Source organism: Vidua chalybeata, chromosome 9, assembly GCF_026979565.1.
Source record: "Vidua chalybeata isolate OUT-0048 chromosome 9, bVidCha1 merged haplotype, whole genome shotgun sequence".
Lineage (NCBI taxonomy): Eukaryota > Metazoa > Chordata > Aves > Passeriformes > Viduidae > Vidua > Vidua chalybeata.
In genome coordinates this window covers 21773805-21790999 of record NC_071538.1, presented here as the reverse complement: position 1 = coordinate 21790999, position 17195 = coordinate 21773805, and the positions used below count along the sequence as shown (strand labels likewise).

Sequence of the window (17195 nt, the reverse complement as noted above, 5' to 3'; positions counted from 1 at the left end):
TTATATGCTACTGATATCAGGAAAAATAAGATGCCCCTGAAGAAGGTTCAGGAAAAGACAGTATAGCATCTGGAATTACTTTTCTCCAAAGTATTTTTCTAAACTTTATTTTTTCTCCTAACTTGTTTGATGGCCTGGGGCACAGGAATTTAACAATCTCTCCTTTCCAATAATAGTCAATTTGATACATGGTGGCTGTTATCTTCCTGCACAAAAGTACATCTATTTTGTAGCAGTAATGTTCTACAGCATGACTACGTTTTATATAGCAAATATTTCAATTTACTAATTTTGTTGCTTTTATTTCCTCACTATTTATTTCCTCATGTCGTAATAGGGTATAATGCAAAGAAGAACCAATTTTTAACCATTTGTTATTTTGTCTTTTTATTATGTCCCCTTCTGTTTGCTTGTTAGTTTTTCTCTACACTGAGCTGACCAGCAGTTTTTTCTGTACTACCCCTCATGTTATAGCTGGTAGTTCTGTGTCCCTTCTGATATGATAGATATGATTGCATGGTTACAAAGTACAGATGGGCAGTTTGCTTACAGAGACTCCTACCTTTCACTGTTTGTGTTAGTATTTGGCTCTACTTGCGTCTGAGACTTCCAAAGAGGCCCAGTACTCCATCTCTTCAGCCAGGAAACAAATTAATTGAATGCTGTCCAAGTAGACTAGTTACTTCATAGTGCAGGGGAAAGATAAAAATATTTACATTAAAATGTTTAAATTATTGTAGGATCCAATTCTGAACTGTTCCAGAGTTCAACATCTGAGCCAGCAGGATCAGCTTTTATTAGTATCAGCTACAATACAAAGGAGCTAAGTCATTAGGAGTAAAGCAAATAAAGCTCAAACTGCTCAATGAGTTCTGAGCTGTCTCTTTCCTTCCATTTGAAATACCATGTAAATAATAGCAAGTTTCAAATGGTTATTTATGTTTGCTTTTCCAATTTCCATAGCATATTTTACAACTCCAGTATCAACTTAATAGTCTTTCTATCCCTTCAGTCATTGTACTTCTGCATTGCAGAATGTGCTTTAACTCATTCAGATTCAAACTGTCTGTACTGCCACTAAAAAGCCCTGCAGGATGTTATGTGTGATAGGATTTTAGTAGGGTTACATAAAGACTGTCTTTCTTTCTTTAGCACCGTTTTGTAATGCATTGATCCAGAACTTGGAATCAAACCCTTTAACCAAAATAGCCTGGAGTGCTGTGAAGCCCCTGCTGATGGGAAAAATTCTCTTTGCTCCTGACTCGCCTTCTGTACGGGAAATTGTAAAAAATGTAAGTTCTGAAATACAAAAATTGTATTCCAAGAAACATCTTTTGAAAAACAGTCACCAGTGACAGTCAGCCTAATCAGATTTTCTTCTCAAAACTCCATTTGTTCTGATGGTCCTCAGAGGAAGGACAGGTAATCTGTTTAAAAAACAGGTCTTCACTGATTCATTCGATCTTGGTCCATGCTGCATGGTTTTTCCAGCTCACCCAAGGAGCTTTTTGTTGGCATGATTCCATATTTACATTAGTAAGCATAGTAATATTTATTTTACAGAAGTAGGAACATGAGCAGCTCTGTGCCAGCAAACATTTAAATGGAGCAACTGTGAGGCTTAGATTAGCTTATTGAGAACTAACACTGAGATATTGCAAACCAATAGCAACATCATGGTTTATTATTTTATCTTCTGAATGCATAAAGAATTTTCACTTCATTAAAATAGGATGGAGCCTGGACTCTTCAGCAAAATGCTTGATATTGGGTGAAATGAATCTGAGCAGTTAAATCAAGGTTGCATATGAGCCAGATTTTGGCCACCTCATAACCAGCAATTCACTACTCTAGGGATCTGTACAAGGCATAGAACTGCTGCTCAGATTTCACACAGAAAAACTTCAGATTTACAGGAGCTTAGCATTTCAGATCTTAATATCGTAGCTATGGGAGTATCTGTCTCTTCCAGCTGCCTTCCATTCATTCATCTACTCATATCATCATCTTTGTTTTTAGTTCTTAATGGAGAGAGATGGTCAAGGGGAAAAATTCTAAATAATTCTACCAAAAATCTGAGTATTTTAAGGAATTGAAATTAACTGGGCTTAATGTGGAATTGTTTTTTCCATTACATATACCACAGAATGTTATCCTAAGTGACTTTGGTTCTGGCTGGATTTTACAGATTCTTTTTCTGTTGGTTATTAAAATTTCTGCTATTTGAACAAGTTGGATAAGTTTTGAAGGTAAAAATTACAGCTGTGTAAGATAGAGGTTCCCCTGTCACCCAATCCTGGATGGATCATAAATTCTGTCTATCTCCTTAGATTTCTAAGATTCTTTTATGCTGTTTTTTTCATCAGGCAAACTCCACTTTTGAGGAACTTGAACGTCTCCAACTGTTGACCAAAGCTTGGGAGGAAGTAGGACCTCAGCTGTGGTACTTCTTTCAAAACAGCCTGCAAATGAATATGATCCGTGTATGTTATAACTTATGAAAGATCCTCAGTAAGAGCAGCCTTTCGCCATTTTTTATTTTTATTAATGGAGAAGACAATTAATTTGAAAGGTTTGGCCAGAAGCACAGCCTTTGCAGCAAGGAAGCTGTGGCCTTTAAGGCTGTTGGCTGCTGGGCTTGGTTTGAAGGCAGGTCATAGATGCATTACAGCATCCCTGTGGCAAAACCTCAGACCCAGGCAGTCAAGAATATGGCTAATGACTTCTTAATAAAGGCAGCTGCTTCCCTGCCTCCCCAAAATGTCTTTCAAGAACAGACAACTTGATTTTCTTGAATTCTGTATGGACAAAGAAGACAGTAAGACCATACTTTTTCTGGGAAGACAGAAATTTATTCTGGGGAACTGCTTACTTCTACATCATTTAGATTTGACTATGATCTGCTACAATTACTATCTATAAAGTTTATAAAGCAGTTCATACTAGAAAAAAAACATTTGTTTTCGTCTTTTTTCTGTATTGTATTAGACATTTATAGCATTTATTCTCTTGCTTATAAGGAAAGAATGCAATAAATAGTCAAGTAAAAGTTTCTTTTCATCCATTTTTCAGATCACACATCCAGTTATGCAATTACCCATTTGTAAAATTGATTCTTTAGCATACCCTTTTGTCCTTGTTCATGTGTTGAAAGAGTTATGAAAATGGAAACCTTTCTAGCTAAATAGGGCATGGAAAGGCAATCATTGTGGCAAAGCTGTCATATTTTTCTTCAGGACTCTCTGAAGCACCCTACAGTGAGGGACTTCCTGAACAGCCAGATGGGTGCAGAAGGCTTCACTGCAGAACATATAATCAACTTTCTGCACAATGGATCTTCAAGGAGCCGGGAGAAGGGAATGGTGGACTTTGACTGGCGGAACATCTTCAGCGCTGTAGACCAAGTTCTGCGTTTGCTCAGTCAGTATTTGGAGGTAAATTTAGCCCTGCCCCTTCAGGGAATGGTTGTAGAGGATATCTTAAAACCAGTTTAGGCAGTACTGGGGTCTGTGGTAACAGACAAAAAAGTTAAAATCATAAAATCTTTACTTGTTTCAAGTTGAATCTTATTATTAAAACCATGTGTTTAGAATAATACAGTAGCACAAGTACATGAATACTTATTATTAAAAAAGTTCAATTTGATGATCTTCAAATGCTTTACTCAAAATGTTGGTCGAATGTCTGAACACATTTCAGTGCTGAGAGGCAGAAAGTGAATACAAAACCTCAAAGAATTGTTTTTTGTAATTATTAATAACCAACAGGCCACTCATTTCAGCAAGGTCAGGAGCAGAGGAACTAACAGTTCTTTGGTAAGTCCCCTTGCAGACTTTTAAGCACCTGATCAAAATTCCATTGAAACCAATAAGGGAGTTCCCACTTCCTCTGTGGTCACTTCTGACAAGATGTTTGTTTCTTTCCTGCAGTCTGTACCTCTCTTCTCTAGCAAGTTGTTTTCAGTGGTGCCTTCTGAGGATTTTTGAGAGAAAATTGATACTAGTTATAGGCAGCAAGAGTAAGCCTAACTCCTAATTTCAATCCAGAAAATAAAAATAAAATAAAAATAAAAGACCATTTGTCCCCTATGAGAAGGCAAGAACTGAAGGTTTATCTGCCTTCCTACAGCTATTACAAGAAGGAGCAATAAAGGCTTTGCATAAAGCTCTGCTGATTTATTTAATGATCTTTTCGTATCATGTTAGCAGAATTATTTCTTGTCAAACTTAATGAAATATATTGTGTGCAGCAGGTCAGTGCTGGAACATCAATAATATCAGAACAGTTACTGTACCTGATAATAGATCTTTGTGTCCTAATGTTCTTTGTAATGAGCTTATTCTTTAAAGTTTGCTGTTTACATGGAGTTGTAAGCACTTGAGAATGTTTTCCCACTGTGCCAGACACAATGGCAACAAATAGCTCCCTTTGGGGAATAGCCTGCTCCTTACCACCATAGCATGCAATAAGGACAGGTTGTGTTGCCAGCACCTGTCTTTGGTAACTCCAGGTCTCTGCTGCAGACTGTGATGCAGCTGAGAATCCTACAAGTTATGCAGTGGCTGCTCCTCCTCACCACCCCAAGAATTTCCTGTTCTTCCCTTTGATTACCTTAGGCCACAGAACAGCTAAACTGTTAGTGAGAGCTATGCAGTCACTTCTTTATGTTTATTATTCTCTGGTTTTATCTTCCAAACCTGTTCTTATTATTTTGATTTTGGTTTTGGTTTTCCCATTTTCATTGGAGCATTTAAAATTGTTAAATAATTACTGGGAGTAGATTTGAAATAAATTTCCCCAAGTAGTTGATAAATTAATTTTTATATAGTGAGATTGATGAAGACAAAAACTGAGTTCAAATTCACTGGGGGAAAAGAAGAGCCTAGGTAGAGCATACAGCCTTTGTTTTGAATGCATTTCAGTTAAGAGAAATAAATTCTAGCTTTGGCTCATAGATTACTATATAAAATGTCTTTTCACTTTCAAACTATGTGAATTATTGCAACACTCCTGTCTTGTCCTATGTTCTTATGCAAGCTTTGATTTCACTCTACTCAGAAGATCTATAAGCATTTGTTTTTTGTGTTTTGAACACTTGCAGCTTCCTTTACTGGACCCCTGGAAATGAGCCTATGGTGCTCCTCAGCCCACTCCAGGCACTGTCTGTTCTGCAATGAAAATCTAGACAAGTTCAGTTGCTGTCAGTACTTTGCCAGTATCATTCTCACAGATTCCCCTGGAGAACTGAGTTCTTCTGCAGCTGAAATAAGTAGCTTGAAAATAATTCCTCCTGATAAAGAAAGAGCAAATAATCCTCCAGACCCTGCAAAGACACAGTTCCACAGGAGGAGCTTGTTATGCACACACTGCCACTTTTGCAAGAACTAAACTGAATTCCTAAACTCAGTTAACACCATGTGGGATAAATGTATCCTAAAAAAAATAATGCAACATGAGCCCTCAGTCTGATTTTATTTCTCTTCTAGCATGCAAAGTTTTCTGCCTTATTTTTTGCCTTTCTGATATGAAATTCTACATATTTGCATTTTCTGAAGCAAAAGGGAAAATGAACATCTACAAGTACCAGGAAGAGTAAAGCCACAAAATAATGTTATCAATTTAAGCACTGTTCTGTTGTGATTTAAAATAGATATTTTCATATAGATCCCATTAAGCTGTGATAGTACAAGTTTTAAGAGAAACATAGCATGATTTCTCACAGGGAAAGGTTAAGTAAAGGCGCCTTTAAGATTAAATAACAAGTACCAGTATGACCCCTTTGATGTGGACTAATTTTTAGTTATTGGCTTGCAAGAAATGATTGAGGAGATAAGATCAAACAAGTTAGCCTCTTGGAATTTTATGAAGCAAAGGAATTCAATAAGTATCTTTTCAGTCAATCAGGGGTTAAATACTTCTACTCTCTGTTAATATTTTGCCGATTCTGAAGGGCAGAAGCTAAATATACAAACATAAATCTGTAGTTTTACAGACAACTAATGCTTGAGTTTATAGCATTTACAACCTTTGTTTTACAATGCCTGCTAAGTAGGACCTAAATGGAGGAACATAAAGAACTTAGATTTTGATGAATTTTTGTCTTGTATATGCATTAATAAGAATACAGTTTGGAGTAATGACAGAGACTAAGAAAGAAGACTTTTATTATTGAGATAGCCGCTAAAAAGGACATGTTAACTTAAGTCAGCAGGTAAATCACGTGTCAGAATTCAGCAGGTATACAATATGACCAGTTAGATAAATCAATGTCTTGTCTGGTGTTACATAGGAATAAATGCTGAAATACCTAAGAGACATAAAAATCTAAACGTATGCTCTGACTTTTTCTAGTGCTTCACTTGACAAAGTGCTTTTCATTTGAAGTCCACAGACAATGTTCTTTTCTTTTCTTGACAGATCAGTCATCCTTTAGCTGTCTAGTATTCACTCAGACACTTCTTGGGCTGAAGAAGGGAAGAGAGCATCAGCTTTTAATAGTTTCATCATAAAGCTGAAAATAGCAACAGTTTCAGTTGAACCTACTTTCCTTTTCTGTTTTCAACCACTGATGTTTGCTTTAATGTATACCTCTTACTATTTTATTCCCATGCAATTTTTCTCTTTGTAATTATTTGTAGTGTTTGACCTTGGATAAATTTGAAGGTTATCTTGATGAAACTCAGCTGACTCGTCAAGCCCTTTATCTGCTGGAGGAAAACAAATTATGGGCTGCTGTGGTTTTTTCAGACTTAGAACCTACAGCCAGCAATCTCCCACCACATGTAACATACAAGATCCGAATGGACATAGACGCAGTGGAGAAAACAAACAAAATCAAAGATAGGTATTTACCTGATAGTTATTTCTCAGTTCTTGCCTGCCATAACATAAATATGAGAGACATAAGGGTGTTAGAACCTGTGTTGGATACATATGTAAAATCCAGCTGTATGTGTTAATAGTTACTGTGCAGTGCAGCGCAGAGTCCATCTCCAGTTACCAGGTACTAACATGAATGGTGTCACTCTTGTGACAAGCCCAGCTGTGGGTAGGTGCGGGAATATGAGGCAAAGGGATGACTCTACTCAGAATCTGGTCAGTAACCTGCTTCAGTTTATAGACAGCCCCACCACTGGGAAAGGCAGACAAGGAAGTCCTGCATGGATTGTGACTCAGCTCTCCTCCACCTGGACAGCAGAACTGCTGTGCTGTTCCTCCTCAAGTCCCCACCAAATAGACTCACTTAAAGAGTTATAATTTCTCAGGATTGTCTACAGAAGAATATAATGGTATCTGGTAGTTGCAATCCAGTTGTTCTAGTTTAATCTCCAAGGATACCATATTCCAATTACCGTTTTTCCTATTCTAGAACAGTTATTCTGCTATGGGACTAATTTATGTACATTTTAGGCCAAAATTGCTATTCCAAGTCAGTGCAGAGAAAATCAAAGGAAAAAAAAAAGAGCCTTCCACTTTCTTAAGCAATATGGTCTGCTAGACCAAAGTCTAGAAAATACAACTCCAGACAGTGTCCCTACAATTTCAGTTGCTAAGATTAATTAATTAATTTGCCCCACAACCCTGCCCTAAAGTCACTGCTTACCCAAATGGTTTCCATGTGAATTTTCTTTTGAGGTACTGGGATCCTGGTCCCAGAGCTGATCCTGTTGATGATTTACGTTATATCTGGGGAGGTTTTGCATATCTCCAGGACATGATTGAACATGGAATTATAAAGACCCAGACCAGCACTGAAGTGCCATTGGGAATTTATCTGCAGCAAATGCCATATCCATGTTTTGTGGATGATGTGTGAGTAAAAGCAGTTTGTCTTAATTCTATTGAATATTCTATTGCTGGATGGTTTAAGATTCTCGAGCACCAGAATTAATGCTAAGTTATGAATGTCCTAAGGTATAAATGCAAGAGTAATAACTGAGACACAACTGAATTAATTTGGTTTTTTCCTTATCCTGTCATAACCCAGACTCCACAAGCCACCTTTGCCAAGATTCTACCCCTAATCCCAGTCCTGGCCTTCATTTCATCCAATGTCCAGGACTAAAATCAACTCAATACACTAGCCCCTTAAAGCAGCAGTTTTCTTCCCTGTTCACAGTGTGCCTGCTCCAATGCTGCAGTCTATGATATTGCAGCTCTCCTGGTATGTTTTTCACTAAAAAAAAAAAAAAGACATTAGAGAAATCTTTTCATAGTTCTGTCTGTGTGCTCTGTGCAGGCAAATGCTACTACTTCTGACAAAAGCAAATTGCAGACACATAAATTGACCTGCCATTTCCATCACTTATTTGTGTTGGTCTGACAAAACATCACTCTGGCAAGCCTGCTGTCTATTTCTTCTCCACTAAGAATATTGCAGAGGCAGAAACCCTATTTTTGCAAAAGTTCTCTGAAGCCTGCAGTAGCCACATGCAGTTCAGGGCTGATATCCAAGCTCAGTGATGGCCTCTGCAGAGATCCTGCTTATGTGAGGCACATGCAGGCTCATGGTAACCTGTAGGCTGTGCTGTGCACGGCCTAGTGCTGGTCATGTGTCCACCAGCAGGCAAACTCGATGCACCCCAGGCCATATCACAAAAGCATGGGTTTGTTTCTCCAGACCAGACTGCTTTTCAGGAATTTTTTGGTGAAAAAGTGAAGAGTTTCCCTTTGTTTTGAAACTGATGTAGCTTTGATAGCATATGGCAAAAACATAGTTCTATAGGGCTCAGATTTAGGAAGCTGAAGACTTTTTGCTCCTTGCCCTTAGCAACTATGAGCTTTTGGCCTTTAAACAATCAACACTGGATTCCCCAAACCCCATAATACGTAGCAGTGTTAATTAGTAGTATTAAACAGCTCACATAAGGATGAACAAGTACCCTGGGAACCATCCACATCAATCTTTACTAGGGAGAGGGAGATGTATTCCCTCATCTTCTTCACAAGATAACTCCCCCAGCACAGCAAGGCCATCAATGCCAGGGAGACATTGTTTATGTTAACGTGTTCCCAGACTCAGCAAAATGAAGAGATAAACAGTGCAGCTGACAAACTGTGTCCTGCACAGGACCTTGCTGAATAACTCCTGTAACTATAGCATGCTTGATGGAAAACTGCCTCTGGCTCGGCCTGCACTGCACGCCAAGGGCTGTGGTGAGTTGGCCATGACTGGATGCCAGGTGCCCACCAAGCCTCTCTATCACCTTCTTCCTCAGCAAGAAGGGAGAAGAAATTAATATGGAAAACAGCTCATAGGTCAAGATAAGGCTCTTTACTAAAGCTAAAGCAAAAAATAACCCAAAGATTCATTTACTGTTTCCCATCCAGCAATGTCCAGCTGTTTCCTGGGAAACAGGGATTCATCATGCATAGCAGTTGCTTTGGAAGACAAGTGTTGTAAATATCAAATACCCTGCACTTTCTCCTCCTTTTTTTTAGATTTTATATCTGAGTGGACACAATATGGAATATCCCTTTGGTCACTTTGGATCAGTGGTACTGGTTGTGTCCCCCTGCCTGGTGGTGAAGTGGAAATGCTGGACAGACAGCTCAGATGCTGTGCCAGCACTGCTCAGCAGTAGGCAAAACACTGGTGTATTATCAACACCTTTCTAGCTATCCATGCAAAACCCAGCACTACGAGGTCTCCTATAGGGAAAGTTAACTCTGTCTCAGCTAGATCCAATACCCTGACTCATGGTTTGTAGGAATTTCAGCAGCCTTGCTGGCAGCATATGATGCTTTTAATGGCTAATTTGTTTATTTCTCTTGTCAGTGAATCTTTGCAGCAGAAAGACAGTGACACTCCCATATTGTTAACATTAACATATGTCTTAAAATATTCTTTGTGGATCATAGTAAAGGCATTATGGAAATTCAAATTCACTGTGAAGAGAAATTTATTTTCATGAGACACCAAATACTTTGTAGCCTTCAATAACCTTTAGAACATCTTTTTAAAATAGAAATAACATTCATCTGTCTCATGGGAATGCAGAAACCATTACTTTATTAATATTTGGGATGCTTGTGAAGTTTACTAGTGACATGCTATTGATGTTTGGACTGAGAATTTACAGTTCTGTATTTAATTCGTGCACTCTTCCCCACTCCTTTTCCTCTAATACTTCTCTATTTTACCTAAACTTAATTTATTCCTTCTTGCTTTGATAGCTTCATGATCACCTTAAACCGCGCCTTTCCCATCTTCATGGTGCTAGCTTGGATATATTCAGTCTCCATGACTGTGAAGAGTATAGTGCTGGAGAAAGAAATGCGTCTGAAAGAGGCTATGAAGAACAGGGGCATAACCAACGGTGTGATTTGGTGCACTTGGTTCCTAGACAGCTTTTCCATGATGGCTGTGAGCACATTCCTCCTCACAGCTCTGATTATGGTAAGGACAGCTACTCTCAAACTCACTCTTGTGTTTTCACTCCTGATACCAATTTGCTGTTGAGAAAGAATAGTAGCCATTGACAGGGAGATGTGAATGGTGGAGGCCTGTTCTGATCACAGCACGTAGCAGGCACATTCTTCTAAGCAGACCTCATAACAGCATCAGCACTTGGCAGAGATAGAACAATAAATGCACTAGTAAAGATTTAGTGTGAGATCCCTCACAGAAAATACATCAGGCTGGTTACTCTGTATATTGTATTTTCTGTAGGCAGATGCAGATCTCCCAATAAATAATAAGTGTTGTTTTAAATCAGAGAGATAATAATTTGCAGAATTTTAATCCTGTAATTCACTATATGTGATTAATTTTTAATATCCAGTGCTTGTCTGCTTAGAAACTGTGCAGCTATTTCTTGCAGTCTCTATTTCAGAAGAGACTACAAGAACAGAACTTTCAGGAAAACCTAAAAAAAATCCACCTTTTGCACCAGTGATTCAGAATTACTGTAATTTTTATAACTTTTCAGGACAGTTCAGATGTTGTCTCCACTACCTGAGAACCAAGCTTTATATTGAGAGCTTGCTGCTATATTTTATCATATAAATGTATGGCATTTTGATAAGGAAGAATGCCCTTGCATCTTTTCTGATGTGGGGAGCTGGTATTGGTATAAATATATAGTTAGGGCTCAGGCTGCTCTGTCTTACCAGCATGTCCTGATGAGTTGTTGTAGTTCTGGTGTTTCCATTGCAGCTTGGGTGGATAGAGAAAGCTCACTTTATTTACTACACAGGTTTAGTTAAAAATCAGGAGGTAATTAATATCAGAGAGGAATGTGCTTGCACCTGTAATTCACGTTCTTTCCCGTATTTCACTATGCCAGTGTGAGGCACCTTTGTAAATACATTCTTATGAGACATTGCTTTCCTGTTGATAAAGAAATCAGTCTCTAAGGCCCAGTGGGATGTTGCAATCATGCTGAGACCTACTTATAGCCTGAAAGACCTATTTGAGCATTATATAAATTGACCTAATAAATAGGTCTCAACATTGGTTTTAAAGACTACATGGATAATTGACAGCAGTCCCTGTTCTTCTTGAGAGGGAGCATTTAATCCACAAAAGCTCTAATGAAGAAAGGTCAATAAAAGTTCACCCAGTGGGTCAGTTAATACACAAGGATCTCTAAGGAATTGCACTTGGATTCCTCAGATGTGATATGCTTCTGTTTGAATAACATCCGGGTGCAGAAGCTTTATCATTTGCCTGTAGATTTATTGTGGGTTTTTTTAAAGATGTGTTTTGTAACCCTTCCTTGTGTTGTCTTTTCTGTACATCAAGCAAGTGGATTGAGGGAATGGTGCGAAGAGATAAATGAAAGTTTACTGTAATATTTCAAATTGTTTTATTTAAAATGCATGAGTGTCCAAGGGGGCAGATCTTGCTTGGAATCATTTACCTTTTAAGACAGGGGCAGAATGAGTGTTTTCACTCATTTATGAATTTTGTTCATTCTGTTGTACTAACCTGAAGTCACAATTCAAGAGCAGGGATAAAGTAAGATGAAGGATTTGTTATTGTAATGACCTCAGCTGTTGAAACTAATACCTGGGAGAGTTAGAAGTCATATTAGGTAAGAAAGGCTGGCTTATTACTCTTTACCTGTTATGTGTTGATAGCAATTCTGACCTTCCCTGCTAGCTTCTAGAAAGCAGCAATACTTGTAAATTTTTCTGTTTTCCTTTTGCTTACAGCATGGACAAGTGCTACATTATAGCAATCCACTTCTGTTCTTTCTATTCCTCCTGACATTCACCACAGCCACCATAATGCAGTGTTTCTTGTTCAGCACCTTCTTCTCCAAAGCAAATCTGGCAGCTGCCTGCAGTGGAGTCATCTACTTCACCTTGTACCTGCCCCACATTGTCTGCTTTGTCTGGCAAGACCGTCTGACTGTTAATCTGAAGATCCTAGCAGTAAGCCTTTCACTGGTTCCATGGCATCTCTGCTCCCCTTCTCAACAGTGCATATGTGAATCACAAAGTATTGCACACCTCTTCCTCTTGACTTCTTTGACTCAGAGAGGGAGACCTCTAAATCTCTCTTAAATAATTAAGGATTGCAAGTGTGGAAGCCTTTAGCAGGCCTAGTGCAAGAGATATCTTCAGAGCTTTTAGCAAATTCAATAAAATTTATTTTATGTTTTGAATTCCAGGAAATTAGCATACTAAAATGTTTTAAATATTTTGAATATTTCCTTGTAAGTCAAAGCAAATCCAGCTTATGGTATGTTTAATAAATATGAAGGCAGTTCATAAAATGGGGACAGTTATCTTTTTCATGTGCTACAAACTACTTAATACCCTGTGTCTGAGGATAAGAAGACCTCAGGTTCACATTCCTTCTTTACCTGAACCATAAAGTTAGGAATTGAACCCCAGTGCCAAAGTTCTGAGAAATATCTTTCATCTAATGAGTTGTAGACATTCTCCATGCAGTGCTTCCTTGTTGGTTCTCTTCCATTTTAGGTAAGATACTAAATAAGTCAGGGGAGCTGGAAAGTTTTTGCTGGTTTTTGAGATGCAGCTGTGATTTTACAAAATAACTCAGATTGATTTTCTGTTGCCCAGTGAGTCAGGAAGGAGAGTGGGTGTTTTGAGTCGTCTCCCCATTTTTACCAAGCATTCTAACACCATAGGTAAAAGAACTGTCTTCTCTTCTTGCACTAGGAAATATAAGGGAAAAGGAAAAAGAAAACAAAACACTTCCAAAGCTGTAACTAAGTGTATTAAGTTATAAACTAAGTATAAACTACTGGTTTATAGTAGTAGTAGTATAGTAGTAGTTTGTTGTGTTAGAATCAACTAGCAGACATGACAGGGAAGCAGTTGTGGTTTTCCATATCCTGATAACCTGGTGTACTTTCTGTCATGTTACTCGTAGTGGCCCTGCCTCATACACTCAGGAAATACTTTGTTTCTCTAGCTAGTCAAAGATGTACACTGTAAACTTCTAGATGCACCTATAGTATTTTCCAAACAGACGTTAATGAAGAAAAAAAAAATCTGTGAAAGTTGCCTAGTAGTTAAAGAAAGTACAGCCAAGGTTGAATTCAGTCTATTATAGCTAAATGCTGCTTGGGATTGCAGAAAATTAAACATTACAGGCCAATATAAAAATGAAACAACTTTTCTCATGTCATTTGTTAGGCAAGTTTTACAGTCTGGTCCCTAAAAGTCAGGGGTTTTTTTTTGTTTGTTTTGGGTTTTTTGTTTTCTTCTTATGGTGGTGGTTTTTTATTTGCCTTTTTTTTTTTTTTTTTTTTTTTTTTTTTTTTTTTTTTTTTTTTTTGCAAAGTGTCCCTCTGTCAGGACTGAATGTTTTTTTCCTTTATTCCAGAGTTTGCTTTCTCAAGTAGCTTTTGGGTTCGGTACGGAATACTTGTCCCGCTACGAAGAACAAGGTCTTGGCCTACAGTGGGGTAACATCAGAACCAGTCCCTTGGAAGGAGATGGATATAGTTTTCTTTTTTCCATTAACATGATGATTTTTGATGCTTTTCTCTATGGAATACTTTCTTGGTATCTCGATAATGTTTTTCCAGGTATGCAAGATACAAAGTAGTGATAGTTGCTGCAAACTGTGTTAGTCTTATCAGTCTCTGTGTATTGCACTGGCAGAAACAGGGTGTTTGACCTGGTTTATTAAGGACTTCCACTTTTCTCTCTTCCTTTTTTCTCTCTCCTGTTTTATTCCTGAAAATAATGAAGAAGGAAGAGTCAAAAGGAGGATGTGATTTCTAGTCCTGTTTTATAATTTAAATAGAAAATAAATCTACAAAAACATCATCTGTTAAAATAATTTTGTATTCACACTTTTCCTTTGAAAAGCTTCAACCATTTCTAGTGAGATTTCTTTAAATTTTTAAAAATATAGATTTGACAGTTCTAATTCACATATGTACTTTGGTCACATTATGCAAACTGTTTCTTAAAGGATGGTACTGTTTCCAAAGACACATGCTGTGTCATTGGCAGTTGTGAAAGTTCTTGTGTGGATTTATTTTATTTCTAAATGGAAATCATGATTCTAGTACAAAGTCACAAAAGGATTTTCTTTGTTATCAATTACAAAATTCTGGAAACTTCTGTGTGAAAAAGTGATTTGTCCTTCCAGTTTAAATGGTTATCTTGCCTCATATTGAATATTGTTACAATATAACTGCCAACTCTTATGCTGTACAAGCGAGTGAGCTTTCTTTTCATCAGTTTATTACTACTGCATGTGAACTGCAGTTCCAGAAGGTGTTCTTGGCAGATGGTTTTTTCTTTTTCTTTTTCTTTTTCTTTTTCTTTTTCCTTTTCTTTTTCTTTTTCTTTTTCTTTTTCTTTTTCTTTTTCTTTTTCTTTTTCTTTTTCTTTTTCTTTTCTTTTTCTTTTTCTTTTTCTTTTTCTTTTTCTTTTTCTTTTTCTTTTCCTTTTCCTTTTCCTTTTCCTTTTCCTTTTCCTTTTCCTTTTCCTTTTCCTTTTCCTTTTCCTTTTCCTTTTCCTTTTCCTTTTCCTTTCCTTTTTCTTTTTCTTTTTCTTTTTCTTTTCCTTTTCCTTTTCCTTTTTCTTTTCCTTTTCCTTTTTCTTTTTTCTTTTTCTTTTCTGCAACTCTGTTTAAAGAAGAGTGGACAATTGACTATTTGCATGAACACAACAGGAATTAAACTATAGAAATTTCTTCATTCATAGATACATTTTTTTTCTCTTAGCACTTTACACAAAAGTAGCATCTTTCAGGGGTTCTAGTTAGTAGCTTCACTTGCTCCAAATATTTGCTCCATCTTGTCTTTCTGCTGCTCTCTTTCTGTAGAATGTCTCATAGCATTTCTCTGTCACACATATGCAGCCCTGCCAAATTAATGCTGTACTATTTGAGGTTACTACAGGAAGTCCCTGGATAATTCTTTGAACCCTATGGTTCTAGTCCTGCTCAAGTCTGCTCTGAAAGCAGCCACCCATTGGCACAATGCCCTCTGGCTATTCGAGCATTCTGCTCCATAACAAATTTCATTTGAGTTTGCATTCATCCTGAATGAGAAGCTGTTGTTTTAGCCACCAGTTTCAGAGGGGAATAATCCAGTCCATAACAAGGCAGACTGTTTGTGAATGCACACAGAGCATTTCTGTGCATGAATAGGAGTAAAAGTGGTTGGCTGAAACACAGGTAGTTTCTGTTACTTCAGAAGTAAGCACTTTCATAAGCAGTGGTTTTCAATTAATAAAACTGACCATCTTTTTATGAGTATCACAGATTCCCTTGCCTGTTTTGAGTAAGTAACACAAGGCAAATAACATCTGGGTTTACAAAGATGCCAGTTTTAAACAGAGAAGCTCAAATTCCTGCATTCTATAAATCAATATGATCCAGGAAAGCAGTGCTGACTTTCAGTAACTCTGATCTGACCTGCCAAGATCTGGTAATGTTATTGTGCTGTCTCTTATCCAAACTGAATTAACCTGTAACTAAAAAAGCCCATTTTTGTTTAAGAAGAGGATTACACTGTTGTCACTTTTTCTGAAAGACTGTGTGCTGAAATAAATCAGCGTGTCTTTTCTCATTGTAAATTCAGCCCCAGGGTAATAAGTGTAAATTTAAAAAGCTTTTCAGTCAAGCCTTAAGTGTTAAGTGGGCATTAAAAGAAAGTTCCTGAGTGAGACTAGTATCCCACCTTAAGCAGTGAGCTGCTGCCTGGTTGGTAAGGATTCAAGGAATAGCTTCATTCTGCAATTAAACTACTTTCTACTTAAGACAAGGTAAGGCAAGTCACATCACATTTTCTGAATCTTTTACCCCTGTCCAAAAGAAAAAAAAAAATCTGTGAACAAAATCTGTTCTGTCAACTACTTGGTACATGGTTTGACCTTCTGATATGCAACACTAGGACTGCAAGTGTTTAGAATTAGGCTTTGCAGAGATGAATTTGTGCCTACTGCGGAATGAAGTTATGAAGTGCACTTTACCTACTTATTTTTGTTTTAGGGGACTATGGGTTACCACAGCCTTGGTATTTCCCTGTGCTGGAATCCTATTGGCTTGGCTCCAGAAGCCCAGAAGCTGAGAAAACAGCAACTGCTGATGGTGAGTTCTTTTAAAATTTTGTTTTTTAGAAATAACTTCACTGATTTGCTTAAAGGTGACTGCATAATATTTCCATTATCTGGCCTGCTGCAAAGGTGAGAGACTGCCATCACTGGGAGTCTTGGCAAGTGCCTTTGAACTTGGAGTGTTGTGCTATCATTAGTCATTAGAGGTGAGTCACTGTTCCATCTGAGAGCCTTTAAGGCCTGGCTTAACAAGCCTAATCAAATCCTCACTCTTTTGAGACATTCAAGTTCTTACTGCTAAGCACAACATCCATGAAATGTTAATCTTACACTGAGGTTCCCTAATTTTCTATATAGTTTGACACTAATTTAAGTCTGTTTACTTTCTGTTTCTAAGCAAGATCATAATCTATGCCACCCGTGAATAATATATATAATCTATACCAACATGTATAAGCTCAGTAAAGCTTATAAAAAAATATACCGTATAATCTATACCAACATGAATAAGCTCAGTAAAGAGCCAGCAAGTTGATTAGGAGCTGGAGCGTGTCACATACAAGAGAGAGCTGGGTCTGCTCAGCCTGAAGAGAGAAAGCTCAAAAGAGCTAGACTTCTCAGATGTGTCTAGTGGAAAGATGAGAGGCAATGGATATAAGCTGGAAAACAGGAATTCAGATTCAATATAAGGAAAAAAG

General features: G+C 37.6%; 1 protein-coding gene across 1 annotated transcript in view; it reads left to right on the top strand.

The window, feature by feature from the left end:
- The window catches only part of ABCA4 (ATP binding cassette subfamily A member 4), a 65525-nt gene that overhangs the window by 16288 nt on the left and 32042 nt on the right, over nt 1-17195 (top strand). Inside the window, exons 9-17 of the mRNA XM_053950499.1 lie at nt 1153-1292; nt 2367-2483; nt 3237-3434; nt 6639-6844; nt 7636-7812; nt 10177-10399; nt 12160-12381; nt 13805-14009; nt 16433-16531. Coding sequence (XP_053806474.1) covers nt 1153-1292; nt 2367-2483; nt 3237-3434; nt 6639-6844; nt 7636-7812; nt 10177-10399; nt 12160-12381; nt 13805-14009; nt 16433-16531 — 1587 coding nt within the window. The remainder of the gene's footprint in view (nt 1-1152; nt 1293-2366; nt 2484-3236; nt 3435-6638; nt 6845-7635; nt 7813-10176; nt 10400-12159; nt 12382-13804; nt 14010-16432; nt 16532-17195) is intronic.